The 21216-nt window shown below is 44.7% G+C and overlaps 1 protein-coding gene across 3 annotated transcripts in view; it reads right to left on the bottom strand.

Annotated features, from left to right (window-relative positions):
- Window positions 1-21216, bottom strand: part of SYK (spleen associated tyrosine kinase) — a 383129-nt gene that overhangs the window by 263760 nt on the left and 98153 nt on the right. For all 3 annotated transcript variants that reach the window (XM_073671015.1, XM_073671017.1, XM_073671016.1), the window contains one exon: window positions 7699-8151. In XM_073671015.1, the coding sequence (XP_073527116.1) occupies window positions 7699-8100 (402 nt within the window). In that variant the 5' untranslated portion in view covers window positions 8101-8151. The remainder of the gene's footprint in view (window positions 1-7698; window positions 8152-21216) is intronic.

Raw genomic sequence — 21216 nt, 5'->3', positions numbered from 1 at the left:
ATGTGGCATGTGTCTAGTGTGTGACTGGTGTGTATGTATGTGGCATGTGTCTAGTGTGTGACTGGTGTGTATGTATCATGCACCTAGTGTGTGACTGGTGTATATGTATCATGTGTCTAATGTGTGACTGGTGTGTATGAATCATGTGTCTAGTGTGTGACTGGTGTGTATGTATCATGTGCCTTGTGTGTGACTGGTGTGTATGTATTATGTGTCTAGTGTGTGACTGGTGTGTATGTATGTGGCATGTGTCTAGTGTGTGACTGGTGTGTATGTATGTGGCATGTGTCTAGTGTGTGACTGGTGTGTATGTATCATGCGCCCAGTGTGTGACTGGTGTATATGTATCATGTGTCTAGTGTGTGACTGGCGTGTATGAATCATGTGTCTAGTGTGTGACTGGTGTGTATGTATTATGTGTCTAGTGTGTGACTGGTGTGTATGTATGTGGCATGTGTCTAGTGTGTGACTGCTCTGTATGCATGTGGCATGTGTCTAGTGTGTGACTGCTCTGTATGTATGTGGCATTTGTCTAGTGTGTGACTGCTCTGTATGTATGTGGCATGTGTCTAGTGTGTGACTGCTCTGTATGTATGTGGCATGTGTCTAGTGTGTGACTGGTGTGTATGTATCATGCGCCTAGTGTGTGACTGGTGTATATGTATCATATGTCTCGTGTGTGACTGGTGTGTATGAATCATGTGTCTAGTGTGTGACTGGTGTGTATGTATCATGCGCCTAGTGTGTGACTGGTGTATATGTATCATATGTCTCGTGTGTGACTGGTGTGTATGAATCATGTGTCTAGTGTGTGACTGGTGTGTATGTATCATGTGCCTTGTGTGTGACTGGTGTGTATGTATTATGTGTCTAGTGTGTGACTCGTGTGTATGTATTATGTGTCTAGTGTGTGACTGGTGTGTATGCATGTGGCATGTGTCTAGTGTGTGACTGGTGTTTATCTATGTGGCATGTGTTTAGTGTGTGACTGGTGTGTATGTATCATACGCCTAGCGTATGACTGGTGTATATGTATCATGTGTCGAGTGTGTGACTGGTGTGTATGTATCATGTGTCTAGTGTGTGACTGGTGTGTATGTATCATGTGCCTTGTGTGTGACTAGTGTGTATGTATTATGTGTCTAGTGTGTGACTGGTGTGTATGTATTATGTGTCTAGTGTGTGACTGCTGTGTATGTATCATGTCTAGTGTGTGACTGCTGTGTATATGGCATGTGTCTAGTGTGTGACTGCTGTGTATGTATATGACATGTGTCTAGTATGTGACTGCTGTGTATGTACAGTACAGACCAAAAGTTTAGACACACCTCATTTAAAGATTTTTCTGTATTTTCATGACTATGAAAATTGTACATTTACACTGAAGGCATCAAAACTATGAATTAACATATGTGGAATTATATACTTAACAAAAAAGTGTGAAACAACTGAAAATATGTCTTATATTCTAGGTTCTTCAAAGTAGCCACTAGTGTTGAATGAGTATGTTCTATTAACCCTTTTGGCGAGTATGCTCGGGCCGAACTTCGAGTATTTATAGCTGTTCAGTGATATGGTTGAATCGCTCCCGTCTGCATGATTTGCGACTGTTTGACAGTTTTATTACATGGGAGGAATGTCTATTTCTTACACATTCCTCACATGTAGTAAAGCTGTCAAACAGTTGCAAATCATGCACACGGGAGCGATTCAACCATATCACCGAGCAGCTATAAATACTCGAAGCTCGGCCCGAGCATACTCGCCAAAAGGGTGAATAGAACATACTCGTTCAACACTAGTAGCCACCTTTTGCTTTGATGACTGCTTTGCACACTCTTGGCATTCTCTTGATGAGCTTCAAGAGGTAGTCACCGGAAATGGTCTTCCAACAATCTTGAAGGAGTTCCCAGAGATGCTTAGCACTTGTTGGCCCTTTTGCCTTCACTCTGCGGTCCAGCTCACCCCAAACCATCTCGATTGGGTTCAGGTCTGGTGACTGTGGAGGCCAGGTGATCTGGCGTAGCACCCCATCACTCCCCTTCTTGGTCAAATAGCCCTTACACAGCCTGGAGGTGTGTTTGGGGTCATTGTCCTGTTGAAAAATAAATGATGGTCCAACTAAACGCAAACCGGATGGAATAGCATGCCGCTGCAAGATGCTATAGTAGCCATGCTTGTTCAGTATGCCTTCAATTTTGAATAAATCCCCAACAGTGTCACTAGCAAAGCATCCCCACACCATCACACCTCCTCCTCCATGCTTCACGTGGGAACCAGGCATGTAGAGTCCATCCATTCACCTTTTCTGCGTCGCACAAAGACACGGTGGTTGGAACCAAAGATCTCAAATTTGGACTCATCAGACCAAAGCACAGATATCCACTGGTCTAATGACCATTCCCTGTGTTCTTTAGCTCAAACAAGTCACTTCTGCTTGTTGCCTGTCCTTAGCAGTGGTTTCCTAGCAGCTATTTTACCATGAAGGTCTGCTGCACAAAGTCTCCTCTTAACAGTTGTTGTAGAGATGTGTCTGCTGCTAGAACTCTGTGTGGCATTGACCAGGTCTCTAATCTGAGCTGCTGTTAACCTGCGATTTCTGAGGCTGGTGACTCAAATAAACTTATCCTCAGAAGCAGAGGTGACTCTTGGTCTTCCTTTCCTGAGGCGGTCCTCATGTGAGCCAGTTTCTTTGTAGCGCTTGATGATTTTTGCAACTGCACTTGGGGGCACTTTCAAAGTTTTCCCAATTTTTCGGACTGACTGACCTTCATTTCTTAAAGTAATGATGGCCACTCGTTTTTCTTTACTTAGCTGCTTTTTTCTTGCCATAATACAAATTCTAACAGTCTATTCAGTACGACTATCAGCTGTGTATCCATCTGACTTCTGCACAACACAACTGATTGTCCCAACCCCATTTATAAGGCAAGAAATCCCACTTATTAAACCTGACAGGGCACACCTGTGAAGTGAAAACCATTTCCGGTGACTACTACTTGAAGCTCATCAAGAGAATGCCAAGAGTGTGCAAAGCAGTCATCAAAGCAAAAGATGGCTACTTTGAAGAACCTAGAATATAAGACATATTTTCAGTTGTTTCACACTTTTTTGTTAAGTATATAATTCCACATGTGTTAATTCATAGTTTTGATGCCTTCAGTGTGAATGTACAATTTTCATAGTCATGAAAATACATAAAAATCTTTAAATGAGAAGGTGTGTCCAAACTTTTGGTCTGTACTGTATGTGGTATGTGTCTAGTCTGTGACTGCTGTGTATCTATGTAACATGTGTCTAGTGTGTGACTGGTGTGTATGTGGCATGTGTCTAGTGTGTGACTGCTGTGTATGTGTGTGGCATGTGACTGGTGTGTATGTATAATATGTCTAGTGTGACTGGTGTATATGTATCATGTGTCTAGTGTGTGACTGGTGTGTATGTATTATGTGTCTAGTGTGTGACTGCTGTGTATGTATGTGGCATGTGTCTAGTGTGTGACTGGTGTGTATGTATCATGTGTCTAGTGTGTGACTGGTGTGTATGTATCATGTGTCTAATGTGTGACTGGAGTGTATGTATCGTGTGTCTAGTGTGTTACTGGTGTGTATGAATCATGTGTCTTGTGTGTGACTGGTGTGTATGAATCATGTGTCTTGTGTGTGACTGGTGTGTATGTATCATGTGTCTAGTGTGTGACTGGTGTATATGTATCATGTGTCTAGTGTGTGATTGGTGTGTATGTATCATGTGCCTAGTGTGTGACTGCTGTGTATCTATCATGTGTTTAGTGTGTGACTGGTGTGTATGTATCGTGTGTCTAGTACAGTGTTTCCCAAACCCCATCATCACAGCCCTCCACACGTCATGTTTTCAGGATCTCCTTAGTATTACACAGGTGATTGAAGTATCCTCAAGGCATCAGGAATTCTCTCATCTGTGCAATACTAAGGAGATCCTGAAAACATGACCTGTGGGGGGCCGTGAGGATGGGGTTTGGGAAACACTGGTCTAGTGTGTGACTGGTTTGTATGTATCATGTGTCTGGTGTGTGACTGGTGTGTCATGTGTCTAGTGTGTGACTGGTGTATATGTATCGTGTGTCTAGTGTGTGACTGGTGTATATGTATCATGTGTCTAGTGTGTGACTGCTGTGTATGTATCATGTGTTTAGTGTGTGACTGGTGTGTATGTATCATGTGCCTAGTGTGTGACTGGTGTGTATGTATCATGTATTTAGTGTGTGACTGGTGTGTATGTATCATGTGTCTAGTGTGTGACTGGTGTGTATATATCATGTGTCTAGTGTGTGACTGGTGTGTATGTATCATGTGTCTAGTGTGTGACTGGAGTGTATGTATCGTGTGTTTAGTGTGTTACTGGTGTGTATGAATCATGTGTCTTGTGTGTGACTGGTGTGTATGAATCATGTGTCTTGTGTGTGACTGGTGTGTATGTATCATGTGTCTAGTGTGTGACTGGTGTGTATGTACCATGTGTCTAGTGTGTGACTGGTGTGTATGTATCATGTGTCTAGTGTGTGACTGGTGTGTATGTATCGTGTGTCTAGTGTGTGGTGTGTATGTATCATTTGTCTAGTGTGTGACTGGTGTGTATGTATGTAGCATGTGTCTAGTGTGTGACTCGTGTGTATGTATCATGTGTCTAGTGTGTGACTGCTGTGTATGTATGTAGCATGTGTCTAGTGTGTGACTCGTGTGTATGTATCATGTGTCTAGTGTGTGACTGGTGTGTATGTATTGTGTGTCTAGTGTGTGACTGGTGTGTATGTTTCGTGAGTGGCGTGTATGTGGCACGTGTCTAGTTAATACAATCTTTCTGTGCGCATAGAATATCTTTGTTCTTGGCAGCACTTGTTTTGTTTAGGTTTTTAAATCAAGGGTAAAAATCATGGCTCCCGACAAATGAGCGTTTTGCTGGTTTCTCAGGTGATTGTTTGGACAGGTCGATAGTTGGAAACAAATCCCCAATTATCAGCTTGACTAGATGGGAGCTAAGGGAAGACTCTGAAGCTAGTACCCCTTAGGGTATAATCCCACGATCCGGAGCTGCCTGTGGTCCTGACGCTGCAGAACAGTCGTGCGGCTTCCGCCCTCATTTATGCAAATGAGCGGCACAATTTTTTTTTCCTCATTGATGTTAGTCTATGGGGAAAGCCCACATGCGGATCAGCAAGAGAAATTGACATGCTGCGGATCTGTCAGTTTCTGCAGGTGTCCCGCAGGTGCACAGAGACGAATACTTGACATGAGATTTCTAGAAATCCCATCCACTATGCTGTAACATCTGGACACTGCTAGTCTGACACTGCATAAACACGGAGCTTCAAACCCGCAGCGCTGCTGATCGTGGGCACATACCCTTAAGCATGGTGGGCCCCAAGAATGATTTTCTCTGATGGGCCCAAACTACTCCAGTCCGACGCTGGCTGGACACTTTGCATGCCTGTCCTGACGAAGTCTCTCTCCTTGCCCAAAGCCGCTGTTCAGCACTACGTAGCAGCGTGTGCACTGTGAAACATCTTACATAACTTGTTACATATAAATTTGGACATATGCCCCAACGTGGCCACCGATCGTGTCCCTAAATGCAATGTGAAAACACTCTTAGTTAAAGGGAAGTTATTGCCTATATTTTTTATACTAATTCAAACCAAATACTAATATTTATTTTTACTAGCTACATGGAAATTTGGAGTGTGATTCATTTTTTAAGATTTCTATTTTTTCGCTGGATTTTTTGAAAAATCTATCTCTTAACCTCTTCATGCCATGGCCATTTTCGTTTTTTTCATTTTCATTTTTTATCTCTTTTTTTCCAAGAGTCATAACTTTTTTATTTTTCCATCAATATAGCCATATAAGGGCTTCTATTTTGCAGGACTAGTTATACTTTTGAATGACACCATTCATTGCACCACATAGTGTGTTGGAAAACGTGAAAAAATCCAAGTGCGTTGAAATTACAAAGAAAGTGCAATTTCACAATTCTTTTTTGGGTTTTTTATTTACCATGTTCACTATAAGGTAAAACTGACCTGGCAATATGATTCTTCAGATCAGTACGAGTACACAGATATGTTTTTTCTTTATTGAAGTGGTAAAAATAAATTTAGAAATTTGTAGGAAATTTTTTTTATTGTTATTTCCAAGACCAGTAACATATGAGGGCTTATTTTTTCCGCCCTGAACTGACGTTTTTTACTGATACCTTGTGGGGATAGATACGATATTTTGATCGCCTCTTATTGCATTTTGTTTCAATGTTGCGATGGTGATTTGAACTTTTGTCTTTTTTTAATTTTTTCATGTTTTTAAAAACCTTTTTTCAAGGTGACTTGAAGCTGCGGTCATCCAATCGTTTGTTTTTGCATTTTAAATGAAGAACCAATAAAGTACCATACGTTTTTTATTCATGTTTGTGCAATTTGCCACTTTTTGTCCTCTAATTTTTGCACACGTGCTCAAGTACTTGGTGACAAATGGTGGAGCCAAAAATCCACTGTATCTTTGCCAGGGTATTTAGATTTAGGGCATGGACAATAACTTGAATCTTTCACCATAAAAAACCTAACTACACTTCTGAGGGTCCTGTTGACATAATGTGAAAAAATGCCATGCTTTCACAATGCAAAAATAATTCAATAATAAGTAAGAGATTTCACTTTGCACTTGTAAAGCTGTAATACTGTGCCCAAAAGTGTAATATATTTATGTTAATTAATTTAAACTGCTGGAAACACATTTCCAATATATTCATTTGTATTTTGAAAACAGAAAGAATAAAATACTGCACTGTTGACTCCCCGTTCAGCCATAACATTAAAACCTAATATTGTCTTATGTTGTATCAGTCCCTTCATGCCACCAAAATGTCACTAACATATTGAGTAGAGATAAGTGGATGGATTCACGGGACTTCGGTCTTATAGCCCAGATCAGTGGCACTTGGCAGCTAGACAAGAGGTGCACGAATCCCTTACCTATCGGTATCCCCAGCACGACTTTTTATTAGCCAAGGCTGACATAACGGAAGAAATCTGCAGGCCTCTTGACTCCCTGCAAGGTGCCATTGACCTAGATGCTGGACCGGAATCCCACTAATCAATTCATCTCTAATATCAATACAGTGACTCCACAAGACCTCTGAGATAACTAGCACCAAGACATTAGCAGCAGATCCTTGAAGTCCTGTAAATTGTGAGGTGGGGCCTCCATAGATTTGACATGTTTTTCCAGCACATCCCACAGTTGTTTCATCTCTTAGAGCTTGGGGATTTGAAGGCAAAGTTAACACCTCAAACGCTGTTATTTTATTTTAACCATTCCTAAACAAGTTTTGCAGTGTGGTAAGGCATATTATCCTAACTGAAGAGGTATCTGTGATTTGGGAACACTATTGCCATGAAGGTGTATACTTGTTTAGGTAGAAGGTATATTTCATCTATGTAAATGCCATGGTTCCCAAGATTTTAAGCAGAGCATTGCCCATATCATCACACTCCCATAGTACAACTTGATCTCATCTCCTTCCCTAGAAAGTGACACATATGCACCCAGTCATCCATAATATGTAAAATAATACTAAAACACCTGGCCACCTTCATCTATTGTTTCATGCTAGAGTCAGTTCAAGCTGTTGCACCATAAAGAGATAGTACCCAAGCATAGTACTTACCTGTAAGTTCCATGTTTGCTGGACATACTCTCTGATAAGATTTTCCTTGAGGTCTTCAAAAGGTCCAATTTTTGGTTGAACACCAGATGGACGAGTGCAGGGCTTCTTCAACAAACAAACAAGTCCATTGCTTTCATGAATATGATAATTACAGACTTCAGATGGGGAGCTATGAGATATTCCACCAGATATAGCGTATGTTCCACTCAACTCTCTTTCTATAGTATAGTGGTAATATTTTCGACCATGAGATACAGATAGGGCATAGCCACCAAGGTAACTACTGCTCTGTCGTAACAAATACAGACCATCACTAAAACCTCCTTGTTTAAGATAGTTCTCAGCTTCTTCACGAGTTATGTTCCCAAAAAAGTAGGGCAACTGGTTTGTGCCTTCTGCCATTTCCTTAAGATTTAAGATTTGATATCCACAACAGAAGTTGTTGCCTGGGGCCTATAAAATCAAAGGTAGACATTTTAGTCATAACATTATTTGCATTAATATAGATTAATGCAATCATTACATTAACATTCTTTTAATATGAGGCGCTTAATCTGACATGATATTGAAAGATTTTAAATAGTAAATTGGGGAAGAGACATTCCTATCCCTTTACTATAGTCATACTAGGTCAACAATTCCCAATTAGTAAAAGTAACTAAGGAAGATTGTATACTCTACTAATTAAAAAGAAATCCAAAAATATGTCATTTTTTACAATCTCTTTTTATTCCCTGTTTGTAGAATTTTCTATTTTATTTTCTGTAAATGGTTATGGAGGCTGCCATCTTGCCTGCTGTTAAAGCACCACTCCAGCATTTTTTGTTTTTATTTCATGGCTGGAGTGGTGCTACTATAATGTAAGGTCCCTGTGCCTAGTATTACTGTATACTCACCACCCGCCGTCATCAGCTGTTCCCAGTGCTGCCTTGGTCATGCGCCACCATTTGTGATTGCAACTTCTGACTGACCAGAAGTCAGAGGTAACAGTCGCATGGTCTCAGTGCTAGTCTATGAGAGCCACAAGGATGCTCTCTTAGACTTACATTGAGTTGTTACTTCCAGGTCGCCCAGCAAACACTTGAACAATTCGGCAGGTCACAAACTGCTGGAAACCAACAGGAACAGCGCGGATAATAGCAGAAGACAGTGGATGGTAAGTATAAGGCTAAGTGCAGGGGCCTTTTATTAGTAGCATCACTCTAGCACTGCAATAAATGAAACGCTGGAGTAGTGCTTTAACAGGTTTGTTTTACAACAGCCTCTTATTTACTATGCTTTGTTTATATATATTACACAGCGCTTTAAAGACATTATTATGACAGTCCCCATTGGGGCTCACAATGAGTATGTCTTTGGAGTGTGGGAGAAAATCAGAGAACCTAGAGGAAACCAAGCAAACATGGGGAGAACATACAAACTTCTTGCCGATGTTGTCCTTGGTGGGATTTGAACCCAGGACTGCAAGGCAACAGTGCTAAAAACTGAGCCACCGTGCTGCCACAAGTATACAGTTGTCTTGAGGTAACTAATTGACCTGTATAGATTCATAGGAGAGTTTTCTACGCATACTCTGTGAAGCGTGCAGAGGGCATTATACAATGAGGGAAGAAGGTGACATCACCGATTGTCAATGGTGGACCCTGTGTTATCTACATATAAGGTCATGGCTGAAATTGTTGGCGCCCTTGAAATTGTTCCAGAAAATGAACTATTTCTCCCAGAAAATTATTGCAATTACACGTGTTTATTTCCTTTGTGTGTATTGCAACAATACAAAAAAAAACAAAGAAAAAAGAGCAAATTAGACATAATTTCACACACAACCCCAAAATGAGCTGGACAAAATTGTTGAAACCCTCAACTTAATATTTTGTTGCACACCCTTTGGAATAAATAACTGCAATTGACGCGCCCCCTGGGCCGTGGGGTACCTGGAGCCGGGCCGGTAGATGCGGAGGGTTGTAGTCACAGTGGCGGTGACCCGGTCCGTGACCCAGGTGGTCAATCCAAGGGTAGTATAGGTGTGTAGGTTATATAATGTCCGACTACGCCACCTGTGGAGTGCGGCTAATGAGGCCGCCGCTGCGGAACAATCCTCTGAAGGTGGTATAGCAGCAAAGGTGGTATAACTCCCCACAGGAAGCGTTAGCTTCAGGGAGTGTGTGTGTATGATGGTGGTTGTAGTGCAGGGTGTCGCGGTGCAGAAATAACCACAGAGTCCGTGCAGTGCAGTCCCAGGGTCTTTACTGGTAGCAATTAGACAGGCCTGGACTGGAGTACTGGCTAGAGATAAGAGTCTGGTCAGTCTGGGAGCAAGCATAGAGTCCTCCTGGGCAGGTGGAGTTGTAGGCCTGCCATGCTCACTATTCTCTTTTGGCTATTCTGTTTGTAGCTGTGTTGTAGCCCACGTCCCTGAGTGTAACGTGCTGTGCTCACCCGTATGGCTGGCAGCTTGGCCTTGTGGATGCCTCGCTCCTCCTTGGCGGTACTGGTCCCTCGGTGCTGCTGAACCTCCGGGCGTCTGATGGGGGCCAGGAGACCTGCAATCTCCTGCCCTGCGGTATCTGCTGCTGGGCCTGAAGGGTCCCACAGCCTCGGACTCCGGGGTCCGGTTCCTTGTGTAGTCCAGCTAGGACGAGCTATCTCCAGCTCCAGTCCCTAGCTCCTCTCTCTTCAGTGTCCTAATCTCAACTCTTGACACTAAGCTAAACTAACCCCGCCTCCAGATCCAGTTGCCAAGGGGAGGGGTCTCCCCTTGCTGGTCTGAAGCCAGGAAGTGTTGCATGTATTGTGTTCCTGACCAGGAAACCCCTGCTTGCCTCCAGACATGGCATCACCTCTTTTAAGGGAGGCAATACCACTGTGGCAACCAGACCCTCTGGGGTGCCACACAATCAATCGCTTCCTTTAACGATCAACAAGCTTCTTACACCTCTCAACTGGAATTTTGGACCACTCTTCTTATGCAACCTACTCCAGGTCTCTTATATTTGAAGGGTGCCGTCTCCCAATTTTAAGATCTTTCTACAGGTGTTCAATGGGATTTAGATCCAGAGTCATTGCTAGGCACTTCAGAACTCTCCACCACTTTGTTTCCATCCATTTCTGGCTGTTTCCTGAAGTATGTTTGGGGTCATTTTCCTGCTGGAAGATCCATGACCTAGGATACAAATCCTGCTTTCTGACACTGGGCACTACATTACGAACCAAATCCTTTGGTAATCTTCAGATTTCATGATGCATTGCACAAAGTCAAAGCACCCAGTGCCAGAGGCAGCAAAACAGCCCCAAAACAGTTTTGAACCTCCACCATATTTGACTGTAGGTACTGTGTCCTTTTCTTTATAAACCTCATTCTGTTTTTGGTAAACAGTAGAATGATGTTCTTAACAAAAAAGCTCTATCTTGGTCTCATCTGTCCAGAGGAATTTTGGCTTACTTATGTACATTTTGGCAAACTGCAGTCTAGCTTTTTTAAGTCTCTGTGTCAGTAGTGGGGTCTTCCTGAGTCTCCTGCCATAGCACTTTATTTCATTCAAATTGATACTGATAGTTTGCGCTGACAGTGATGCACCGTGAACCTGTAGGACAGCTTGAATTTCTTCGGAACTTGAGTGCAGCTGCTTATCCACCATCTGGACTATCCTGCATTGCAACATTTCATCAATTTTTCTCTACCATCTACCTCTTGATTATGTTGCGCACTGTGGTCAAAGGAGCATCAAGATCTCTGGAGATGGACTTGTAACCTTGAGATTGTTAGTATTTTTCAATAATTTTGGTTCTCAAGTCCTCAGACAGTTCTCTTCTCCTCTTTCTGTTCCCAATGCTTAGTGTGGCACACACAGACACACAATGCAAATATTGAGTCATCTTCTCCCCTTTTTATCTGGTTTCAGGTGTGATTTTCATATTGCCCACACCTGTTACTTGCCAAAGGTGAGTTTGTACGAGCATCACATGCTTGAAACAAAGTTGTTTACTAGTGTTGAGCGAGTATGTTCGGTTAACCCTTTCGCCGAGTATACACGGCCGAGCACCGAGTATTTCTAGAATGCTCGGGCTTTAAGTTTTCGCCGCTCCGTGAACATGATTTGCAACTGTTTGACAGATTTAATACATGTGAGGAATGCTGGAAAAACAGGCATTCCTCACATGTATTAAATCTGTCAAATAGTTGCAAATCATGTTCACGGAGCGATGAATACTCGGTGCTCGGCCGAGTATACTCGGCGAAAGGGTTAACTAAACATACTCGCTCAACACTATTGTTTACCCATAATTTTGGAAAGGTCCCAATAATTTTGTATGGGCCATTTTTGGGGTTTAGTGTGAAATTATGTCCAATTTGCCCTTTTTTTCAGTTTTTATTGTGTTGTTCCAACGCACACAAAGAAAATAGACGTGCATAACAAAACATGTGTAATTGCAATAATTTTCTGGGAGAAATATTTCATTTTTCTGAACAATTTCAATGGTACCAGCACTTTCGGCCATGACTGTAGGTCATACTTCTCAGTGTAATACTGTCTGTGATAATAAAAAGATGAATACTGAAAAGTAATCTCTACAGAACTGAAAATGCCAGTGAAAACTGCAATATTTCAGTTTGCTTTAAATATAGTGTTGAATGTCGACTCAGGAACCGTTTCTATTTAAAGTCCGGCTGGCTTATTGTAATCCTCATAAACCACGTCACCAGAAAACTTAAATACAGTCTTTGTTCGGCACAAGGTAAAACATAAAGTAACAAGTCCATATAATAGTGCTGTTAGCCCACCTGGCATAGAGTCCAGCTTCCATGTCCTTTAGCAAAGACATTCACTCAAGTGGATCTGCAATCTCCATACCTCCAGCAAAACAGATCTCAATTTACCCAGTGAATCCCACCCAGGGGTGGAGATATGGTGAGCAGCCGTTCAGCTACTCTTGATCAACCTGTCATGGCTGATTAACCCCTTTTAATCCTATATGCGCTAAAGTATTACTTCAAGTTTATCTCCCAACCATTAGGGGTCTAACTGCCACCTAACAATAGGTAGTGGTATGAAAGACTAAAAAGAACCACAATCCCATGAATTAAGCAAAAATACTTTTGAACAGTAGGTCATTTTTGGAAAGTTTTCCAAAGCTTGTACGAAAGTGCACAAAAGACCTTAAGCTGCTTAACACAGGGGCACACTGATTTCCAGTGCTATTGTACGGGCAGTGTTGGGTACTGTTTTGTGGTAGCTGAATTTTCACAGAATAGAATGCAAAGGTACAGTCATGGCCAAAAGTTTTGAGAATGACACCAAAATTATATTTTCACATGATCTGCTGGCCTCTGGTTTTTATTAGTGTTTGTCTGATGTTTATATCACATACAGAAATATAATTGCAATCATATTATGAGTACCAATAGGTTATATTGACAGTTAGAATGAGTTAATGCAGCAAGTCAATATTTGCAGTGTTGCCCCTTCTTCTTCAAGACCTCTGTAATTCTCCCTGGCAGGCTCTCAATCAACTTTTGGACCAAATCCTGACTGATAGCAGTCCATTCTTGCATAATCAATGCTTGCATTTTGCCAGAATTTGTTGGTTTTTGTTTGTCCACCGGTCTCTTGATGATTGACCACAAGTTCTCAATGGGATTAAAATCTGGGAAGTTTCCAGGCCATGGACCCAAAATCTCTATGTTTTGTTCCATGAGCCATTTAGTTATCACCTTTGCTTTATGGCAAGGTGCTCCATCATGCTGGAAAAGGCATTGTTGGGCGCCAAACTGCTCTTGGACGGTTGGGAGAAGTTGCTCTTGGAGGACATTCTGGTACCATTCTTTATTCATGGCTGTGTTTTTAGGCAAGACTGTGAGTGAGCCGATTCCCTTGGCTGAGAAGCAACCCCACACATGAATGGTTTCAGGATGCTTTACAGTTGGCATGAGACAAGACTGGTGGTAGCGCTCACCTCTTCTTCTCCGAATAAGCTGTTTTCCAGATGTCCCAAATAGTGTTGAGCCACCCCCGTAGTGTTCGAGTTCGGTTCGGTTCGTCGAACACCCGTGTGTTCACCGAACTGTTCGTCGAACTGTTCGTCGAACACCTTCGAACACCGTTAAAACCAATGGCAGGCAAACAAAAACACATAGAAACACATAGAAAACACCTTCAAAGGTGTCCAAAAGCTGACAAACTGCTCAGAAGACACAACTAACACATGGAAAAGTGACAAGTACATATAGTCATGCGAAAAGAAAAGAGGTGGAGGAGTAAAAGGAGGGGGAGACACAGATATAGGCATGTCATGCCCTTCTAAAATCCAAAAAGTGAGAAGCCGACACGTTCAGTCCGCTCCTGCCCGTGCCACCTCCGTGTCGCCGGGTTTGTGCCAGAGCCGCGGTGAACCCTGACGGCCAGCCCCCCTCTCCCAATACTGGTGCCTGTCCGCTGGTGGGTCGAGCGAGCCCCCCTGTGGTGGAGGCAGCTCTAAGCTTTTTAATTTAAATTGTCTCTCTAATTTGAATAAATACACTTTAAATCCATTTACAAGGATCTATTGGAGGGCAAGTCTCATGCCAGCAGCCGCGTAATTCCAGCTCCAGTAGCGTCCACTAAAGCTGCTGCAGTTAAAAAGCTTTTATAAGGATCGAGCTCGGCTGTCCACCGCAAGGCATCCTACTGCCAGTCCGAGCCCCTATGCCTTGGGGTGCCTCCTGATGCTCTTCACTGAGTATCCCGTGGTCCCGAAGCATTTCCTTTGAAAAAATTAAGTGACCAAACTACAGGTGGTGTAGCTTGCTTAACAGCCGGGATAATCCGCTGACTAGCAGACACTGCTACTAGGCACAAAGTATTTCCTGGGCTAGATGCAGTTAAAAATTTGTAATTAGATACTCTCGTTGGATGCTGAGAAAGCATTCCATAGAGTCTCCTGGCACGCCATATATGATTCTCTTAAAAAGCTTGGGGTAGGGGTCTAGGGGACCCTTTTATAGCCAAAATCACGGCCCTGTATCGCAATACGTCACCTAGGCTGAAGATAAATGGAACTGTAGCACCCTGAGGGCTCGGTTGCTACAGAGGTATTGCACCTCACCCAGAGGTGTGATATCTCACTCTCAGGTAAGGATGTAGTGTGGATCAAGACCCGACACCTGCATGCATTACACCACATTGCCGTGGGGCAGGGCGACCAATATGCCCCTGAGATGGGCACGACAGTCCCTGTCCCTGACTGGAGTGGGGGGAGGGAACACTGAGGAAGGGGAACCCTGTAGTGCAGGAGCAGGGAGGAAGCAGTTCATGGGTGCATTGAGAAGGGAGTATAAAAGGTGGGCACCATCTTAGTTCAGTGCAGAGAAGTCTGAGCAGAAGTGGCAGGGAGCAGGGGCTCTGCATGAGCTCTGCTCCGGAGGCGGGCCTAGTAACAGAGGCCCAGGCCTGGAAGAGGGAGAAGGAAGGAAGAGGAGCGGAGAAGGCTCCAGGAACGAGGAACGAAGGGATCTCAGGGGTGCGGACGGGCGAGTCGCCACCGCACGCCCGAATCCACCTGCGTGGAGGGGTCAGGCCAAAGGGGGAGACCGGTCCCCGAAACTAGTGGAGGCAGGAAACGACCCTCAGCTAGAAACAGGAGGCTGTGACATTTTATGTGGCGCAGCCCCTCGCTACACCCGCTAGGAAGGCACCACATAGGGTCAGGGAAACTGGCGCCAAGTTTACCAAGAGGAGGCCCGAGGCAGCCGGACAGAAGGGTTGGTAAGAAAGGCCAGACAAAGGACACACAAAGGGAGTCCTGTGAAGCACTCTAAAGTTATCTGGGAGTTGTCTGAGGCCCTCACCTGGTGAGCACAGTATGACGTGGGCAGCCGTTACCTGCAGACGTGGTCTGGATAATAAGAACTGTGAGTAAAGGCCCTGGACTGCATCACTGACTTCGTGTCATTATTGCTGCTGCCCTGCACCATCACCCCCATCCTCCGCATACACTGCCCTGAGGCTATACTCCTCCCGTGGGGAGTTATGCTACGCTCTGCTGCACCCACAACACCAGCCTCAGCGGTCTGCCCTGGAGCGGCGGTTCACTCTGACCGCAATCCACGGGTGGCGTAGTCGGACATTTAAACATCAAAACCACATAAATAGTTCCGCCACTGGTTTGACCGCCCTGAGCCACGGAACCGGGTTGCCGCCACGGAGACTACAACCACCAGCATCCACCAAAAAGGGTCCGGCTCCGGGTGTCCCAAGGCCCAGGGGGCGCGTCAGAACATTTTCATCACCTTTCACAATCACCAATGGGACAAGGCAGGGATGTTCTCTGTCCCCTCTCTTATACATCCTAGTGACGGAGCACCTGCTCTCATCAATTCGCCATAACCCCAATATTAGGTGGATTGAGGTGGGAGGCACCGAGAACAAGTGCTCTCTATTTGCTGATGATGTCCTAGTATATATCACTCAATCACATATATCCATCCATGCTGTTATGGCTGAAATAGATCACTTTGTTACATGGTCAAATTTTAAAATCAATGCAGCGAAGTCTGAGGCCCTCGATGTCTCCCTCCCCAAATCCATATAGGATTCCATCCAGTCCAACTTTCCCTTTGCCTGGCCCTCACAGGGTATCAAATACTTAGGAATTCCTATTCATAGAGACCTCTCCCATCTATGTTATCTTAATTTTGGGCCCTTTATTGAACAACTCCATACAGACCACGGTTGGCAAGTTAGAACTGTAAGATTCACTACGTGAACCACTGGTGTTTTGTGGAAAAGCACATGTACACTGTGTTCCAAATTATTATGCAAAAAGTGTTTAGGAGTGATAAGGGAAGAATTTGTTTGTTTGTCAGTTAAACTCATTGATGGTGATGTGTGTCAGGGCTCTTTATATCACTGTAAGCAATTGCAGACACCTGTGCTAATTAGTTTGGCAGGTGTGTCCAATGAAAGGCAAGACTACTTAAGAAGGCTGTCTCACATTATTAAGCAGCCTACATTTTCTGCCAAAATGGGAAAGAAAAAGGATGTGTCGGCTGCTGAGAAGCAACAAATTGTGGAGTGTTTAAGTCAAGGCATGACTACAATCAACATTGTGCGATGATCAGGATGAAGTGTCTTGGCAATCAAGAAGTATGTAGCTGATTCACAGTACACACGTGTGCGTGCTGATAAGGGCAAATTGAGGACTCTTTCCTACAGGCAATTACGTCAGGTTGAAAGAGCAGCGGCAAAAAAGCCTTGTCATAGCAGCAGACAAGTTTTTGAAGCTGCTTGTGCCTCCAACGTCCCCCGAACAACAAGATGCAGGGTCCTTCAGAGGTTTGCAGCTGTGCATACGCCATCCTGTCGACCTCCTCTATCCACTTCACACAAGCAGAAATGGCTCCAGTGGGCCAAACATTACATGAAGACTGATTTCAAAACTGTTTTGTTCACGGATGAGTGCCGTGCAGCGCTCGATGGTCCAGATGGATGGAGTGGAGGATGGCTGGTTGATGGCCGCCCCACGCAAACACGGCTACAGCGCCAACAAGGAGGAGGTGGAGTAATGTTTTGGGCTGGAATCATGGGCAGAGAGATTGTCGGCCCCTTTAGGATCCCTGAAGGCGCTAAAGATGAACTCCATAATGTATGTGGATTTTCTCAAACAGCACTTCCTGCCATGGTTCAAGAAGAAGAACCGTGTATTTCACAGCAAGATCATTTTTCTGCATGATAATGAACCATCTCATGCTGCACATAAAACATCTGCATCTCTGGCTGATATGGGCATAAAAGGGGACAAACTTATGGTGTGACCCCCATGCTCCCCTGACCTCTACCCCATTCAGAACCTTTGGAGCATCATTAAAAGGAGTGTCTATGATGGCGGGAGGCAGTTCACATCTAAGCAACAGCTCTGGGAGGGTATTCTGTCCTCATGCAAAACAATTGAAGCAGAAACCATCCAAAACCTGACAAATTCAATGGACGAGAGAGTTCAGAAGCTCCTTTCGAACAAGGGGTCCTATGTGAAAATGTAACATCACCTAGAATAAAGTTTTGAGTTGAAAACTGTTTGATTTCAGTTTCTAACAACCTGCTAATGCTTATAATTTAAAAAATGACCATTTTTTTGGTCTTTATTAAAATGAAAAGGTTGATCGAAAAGTTTGGGGGATCTAAGAGTGTGGCAACCCGGTAGTCATGATTACTTCGAATTCTGACAATATGAGGGTCATGCTGCAGGTAGTGCAGCAAGAAGGCACTTATGTGTCTTGCGCATCTCGGAGCCCCAAAATTATTTTCCGGGCTAGATGCAGCTAAAAATTATTATTAATTTTAAATCTGGTGAAGCTTTAGTATAGATGGCCTAATAGGATCAGTGCTGCACACTGCTACAAATCCCAAATTATTTTCCAGTCAAGATACAGATAAACATGATTAGTAATTTTAAATCTGGTGGAGCTTATTATAGATGGCCTAATAGAATCAGTGCTGCACACTGCTACGAAGCCCAAATTATTTTCCAGCCAAGATACAGATAAACATGATTAGTAATTTGAAAGCTTAAAACGGTTGGTAGGGTGATTTTAACCAATCATCAACCTTTTACTCTCCCCAGGATGACACAGGGGTAGAAAAGTCATTTCGGATCCATGATTTGTTCATCTTTATGAACGTGAGTCTGTCTACATTATCAGTGGAGAGCCGCGTGCGCTTATCTGTCAGCACACCACCAGCAGCGCTGAACACACGTTCAGACAGAACGCTGGCTGCGGGGCATGACAAGATCTCCAAGGCGTAAGTGGCTAGCTCCGGCCATTTATCCAGATTGGAAGCCCAAAAAGAGCAAGGGTCCAGTGACACAGTCATGGCTTCAATGTTTACTTGGAGATACTCCTGTACCATCGTCTCTAGGCGTTGACTATGTGTCAGACTTCTTGTCTCCTGTGGCCTTGCAAAGGATGGGCTAAAAAAGTGGTGAAATGATTCCGCAAAATTGATGTTACCAGCAGATACTGTGGTTCTGTTACGGTTTGAGTGCTGAACACTTGACGGTCCCACGGTTGGCAAGTTGGAACTGTGAGATTCACTACGTGCACCACTGGTATTTTGTGGAAAAGCACATGTAAGATTCTGCAACAGTCTCTGCTGATACTCCTGCATGCGTGCATCCCTTTCTATGGCAGGAATAATTTCTGCAAATTTACTTTTGTACCGGGGATCTAACAGTGTGGCAACCCAGTAGTCAGGATTATTTCTAATTCTCACAATTCGAGGGTCATGTTGCAGGTAGTGCAGCAAGAAGGCACTCATGTGTGTTGCGCATCCAGGAGCACCAAGTCCCTGTTGTGTTGGTGGCGAGGTAACAATCATACTTCCTTCCTCTGTCCTCTCCCCCCAACCTCGCACAACAGAAATGTGATCAAGGTCTCCCTCATCTGATGAGTCTTCCATCAGTTCGTCCTCCACTTCTTCCTGGGCTCCTGCACCTTCCTCACTAGTTTGGCTGCTACCATGCGCCCTGGTAAAACCATCTCCCCCACCCTCACATGCCTGCCGCCTTGGTGCTGCCGACCGTCTGGACCTTGCAGATGTTAGCCCTTCCGCATACAACTCCTCCTCCTCTACTTCCTCCACCTCCTCTTGTGCCACCACCTGACTCCGAATTCTGTTTAACATGTGCTCCAGCATGTAAATCACCGGAATAGTCATGCTGATAATGGCATCGTCAGCACTAAACATCTTCGTCGCCATTTCAAAACTGTGCAGAAGGGTGCATAGGTCCCTGATCTGAGACCACTCCTCCAGCGTGATTTGCCCCACCTCTGGATCTCGTTGGCCCAGGCTATACGTCAGAACGTATTGCACCAGGGCTTGTCGGTGCTGCCACAGTCGCTGCAACATGTGCAGAGTTGAATTCCACCGGGTAGGCACATCGCATTTTAGCCGGTGAAGTGGCAGGCCCAACGACTTCTGTAGAGATGTAAGTCGCTGAGCTGTGGGATGCGAACGGCGGAAGTGAGCACACAGCGACCGTGCCCTCTGCAGAAGGCCATCTAGTCTGGGATAGTGGGCTAAAAATTGCTGGACAACCAGGTTCAACATGTGAGCCATACAAGGCACGTGTGTGACATTGCCCCGGCGAAGGGCCGCACCCAGGTTTGCAGCATTGTCGCACACGGTCTTCCCTGGTTTCAGGTCCAGTGGAGACAACCATTCATGAAATTGGTTCTCCAGAGCTGACCACAACTCCTCAGCTGTGTGACTCACATTTCCCAGACATTTCAATGTAAAAACCGCCTGATGACGTTGAGCCCTACTGCCAGCATAGTAAGGAGGTGTGCAGGATCCCTTCTGCGCAGTTAGAAAGCTTGTGGCATGACCAGACAGGCTTTGGGTGCAGGTGGAAGACCGAGAGGAGGTTGAGGAGGCAGAAGCAGTGGAGGAACTTTGACATAAAGAGGATTGACGCACAACTCGTGGGGACGGCAAGACTTGGACAGCAGCCCCTTGTCCTGCTGTCACCATAGTTACCCAGTGCCCAGTCAGCGACATGTAACGCCCCTGTCCATGCCTACTCGTCCAAGTGTCTGTGGTGAAATGCACCCTGTCACACACAGAGTTTCTCAAAGAAGCGGTGATGTTGTGTGCGACATGCTGGTGGAGCGCAGGCACACCTTTCTTTGAGAAGTAGTGCCGACTGTGCATCTGGTACTGGGGCACTGCGACGGACATAAGGTCTCAAAAATCCTCTGTGTCCACCAGGCGGAAAGGCAGCATTTCTGTAGCCAAGAGCTTGCAGATGGTGAAATTCAACCTCTTAGCTTTCTCATGGCTAGGAGGAAATGGTCTTTTACTTGTCCACATCTGAGGGACCGAGGGCTGGCTATTGTGCTTAGACGGGGTTGATAAGGGTGTCCCCGGCAAACTGCCGGTCTGTGAGGAAGATGCAGGCGGACATGTTAGGTTGCCTTGATCCAAAGGTGGTGCTATCGATGTCGGACAGCGCTCAACACCAGCTGGTGTTACCACCTCCAAAGAAAATGATGACCTGCCAATCACGCTGGCTGTTGCGGGTAAAGAGGTGGCAGGTCTGCGCCCCAAAACAGGTGTGACTGCTGTCCCCCCAGTCACAGAGGATGAAGAGGCCGCGGATGCACAAGATATGGCAGACGGTGGTTGGCCCGGCCGGCTAGGCCGCATTGTAGCACACTGAGCTTCCCACTGCAACTTATGCTTCATGTCCATGTGCCGGTTCATGCATGAAGTACTCAAACTATGTATTTTTTGGCCTCTACTTAGCTTTTGCTGACAAATGTTACAGATAACACGAGTTGGGTCATCTTTATCGATCTGAAAAAATGCCCAGGCTATGCAAGGCTTAGCACCCATGCGAACTGAAGAGCCACCACGACTTGTGGTGAGAGGCAGAGTTGTGTTTGAGGATGCAGTTGTTGACGTGCTTCCAGTACTACGTCTCTGTCCAGGAAGGCGCAACCTGACCTCGTCGTCACTAGCATCTTCCTCCACCTCCTCTGCT

Source organism: Phyllobates terribilis, unplaced genomic scaffold, assembly GCF_046119375.1.
Source record: "Phyllobates terribilis strain yellow unplaced genomic scaffold, ASM4611937v1 Scaffold_1__5_contigs__length_1240528914, whole genome shotgun sequence".
Taxonomy (NCBI): Eukaryota; Metazoa; Chordata; class Amphibia; order Anura; family Dendrobatidae; genus Phyllobates; species Phyllobates terribilis.
The sequence above is the reverse complement of the archived record's forward strand: the minus strand, read 5'-3'. Positions and strand labels throughout refer to the sequence as shown.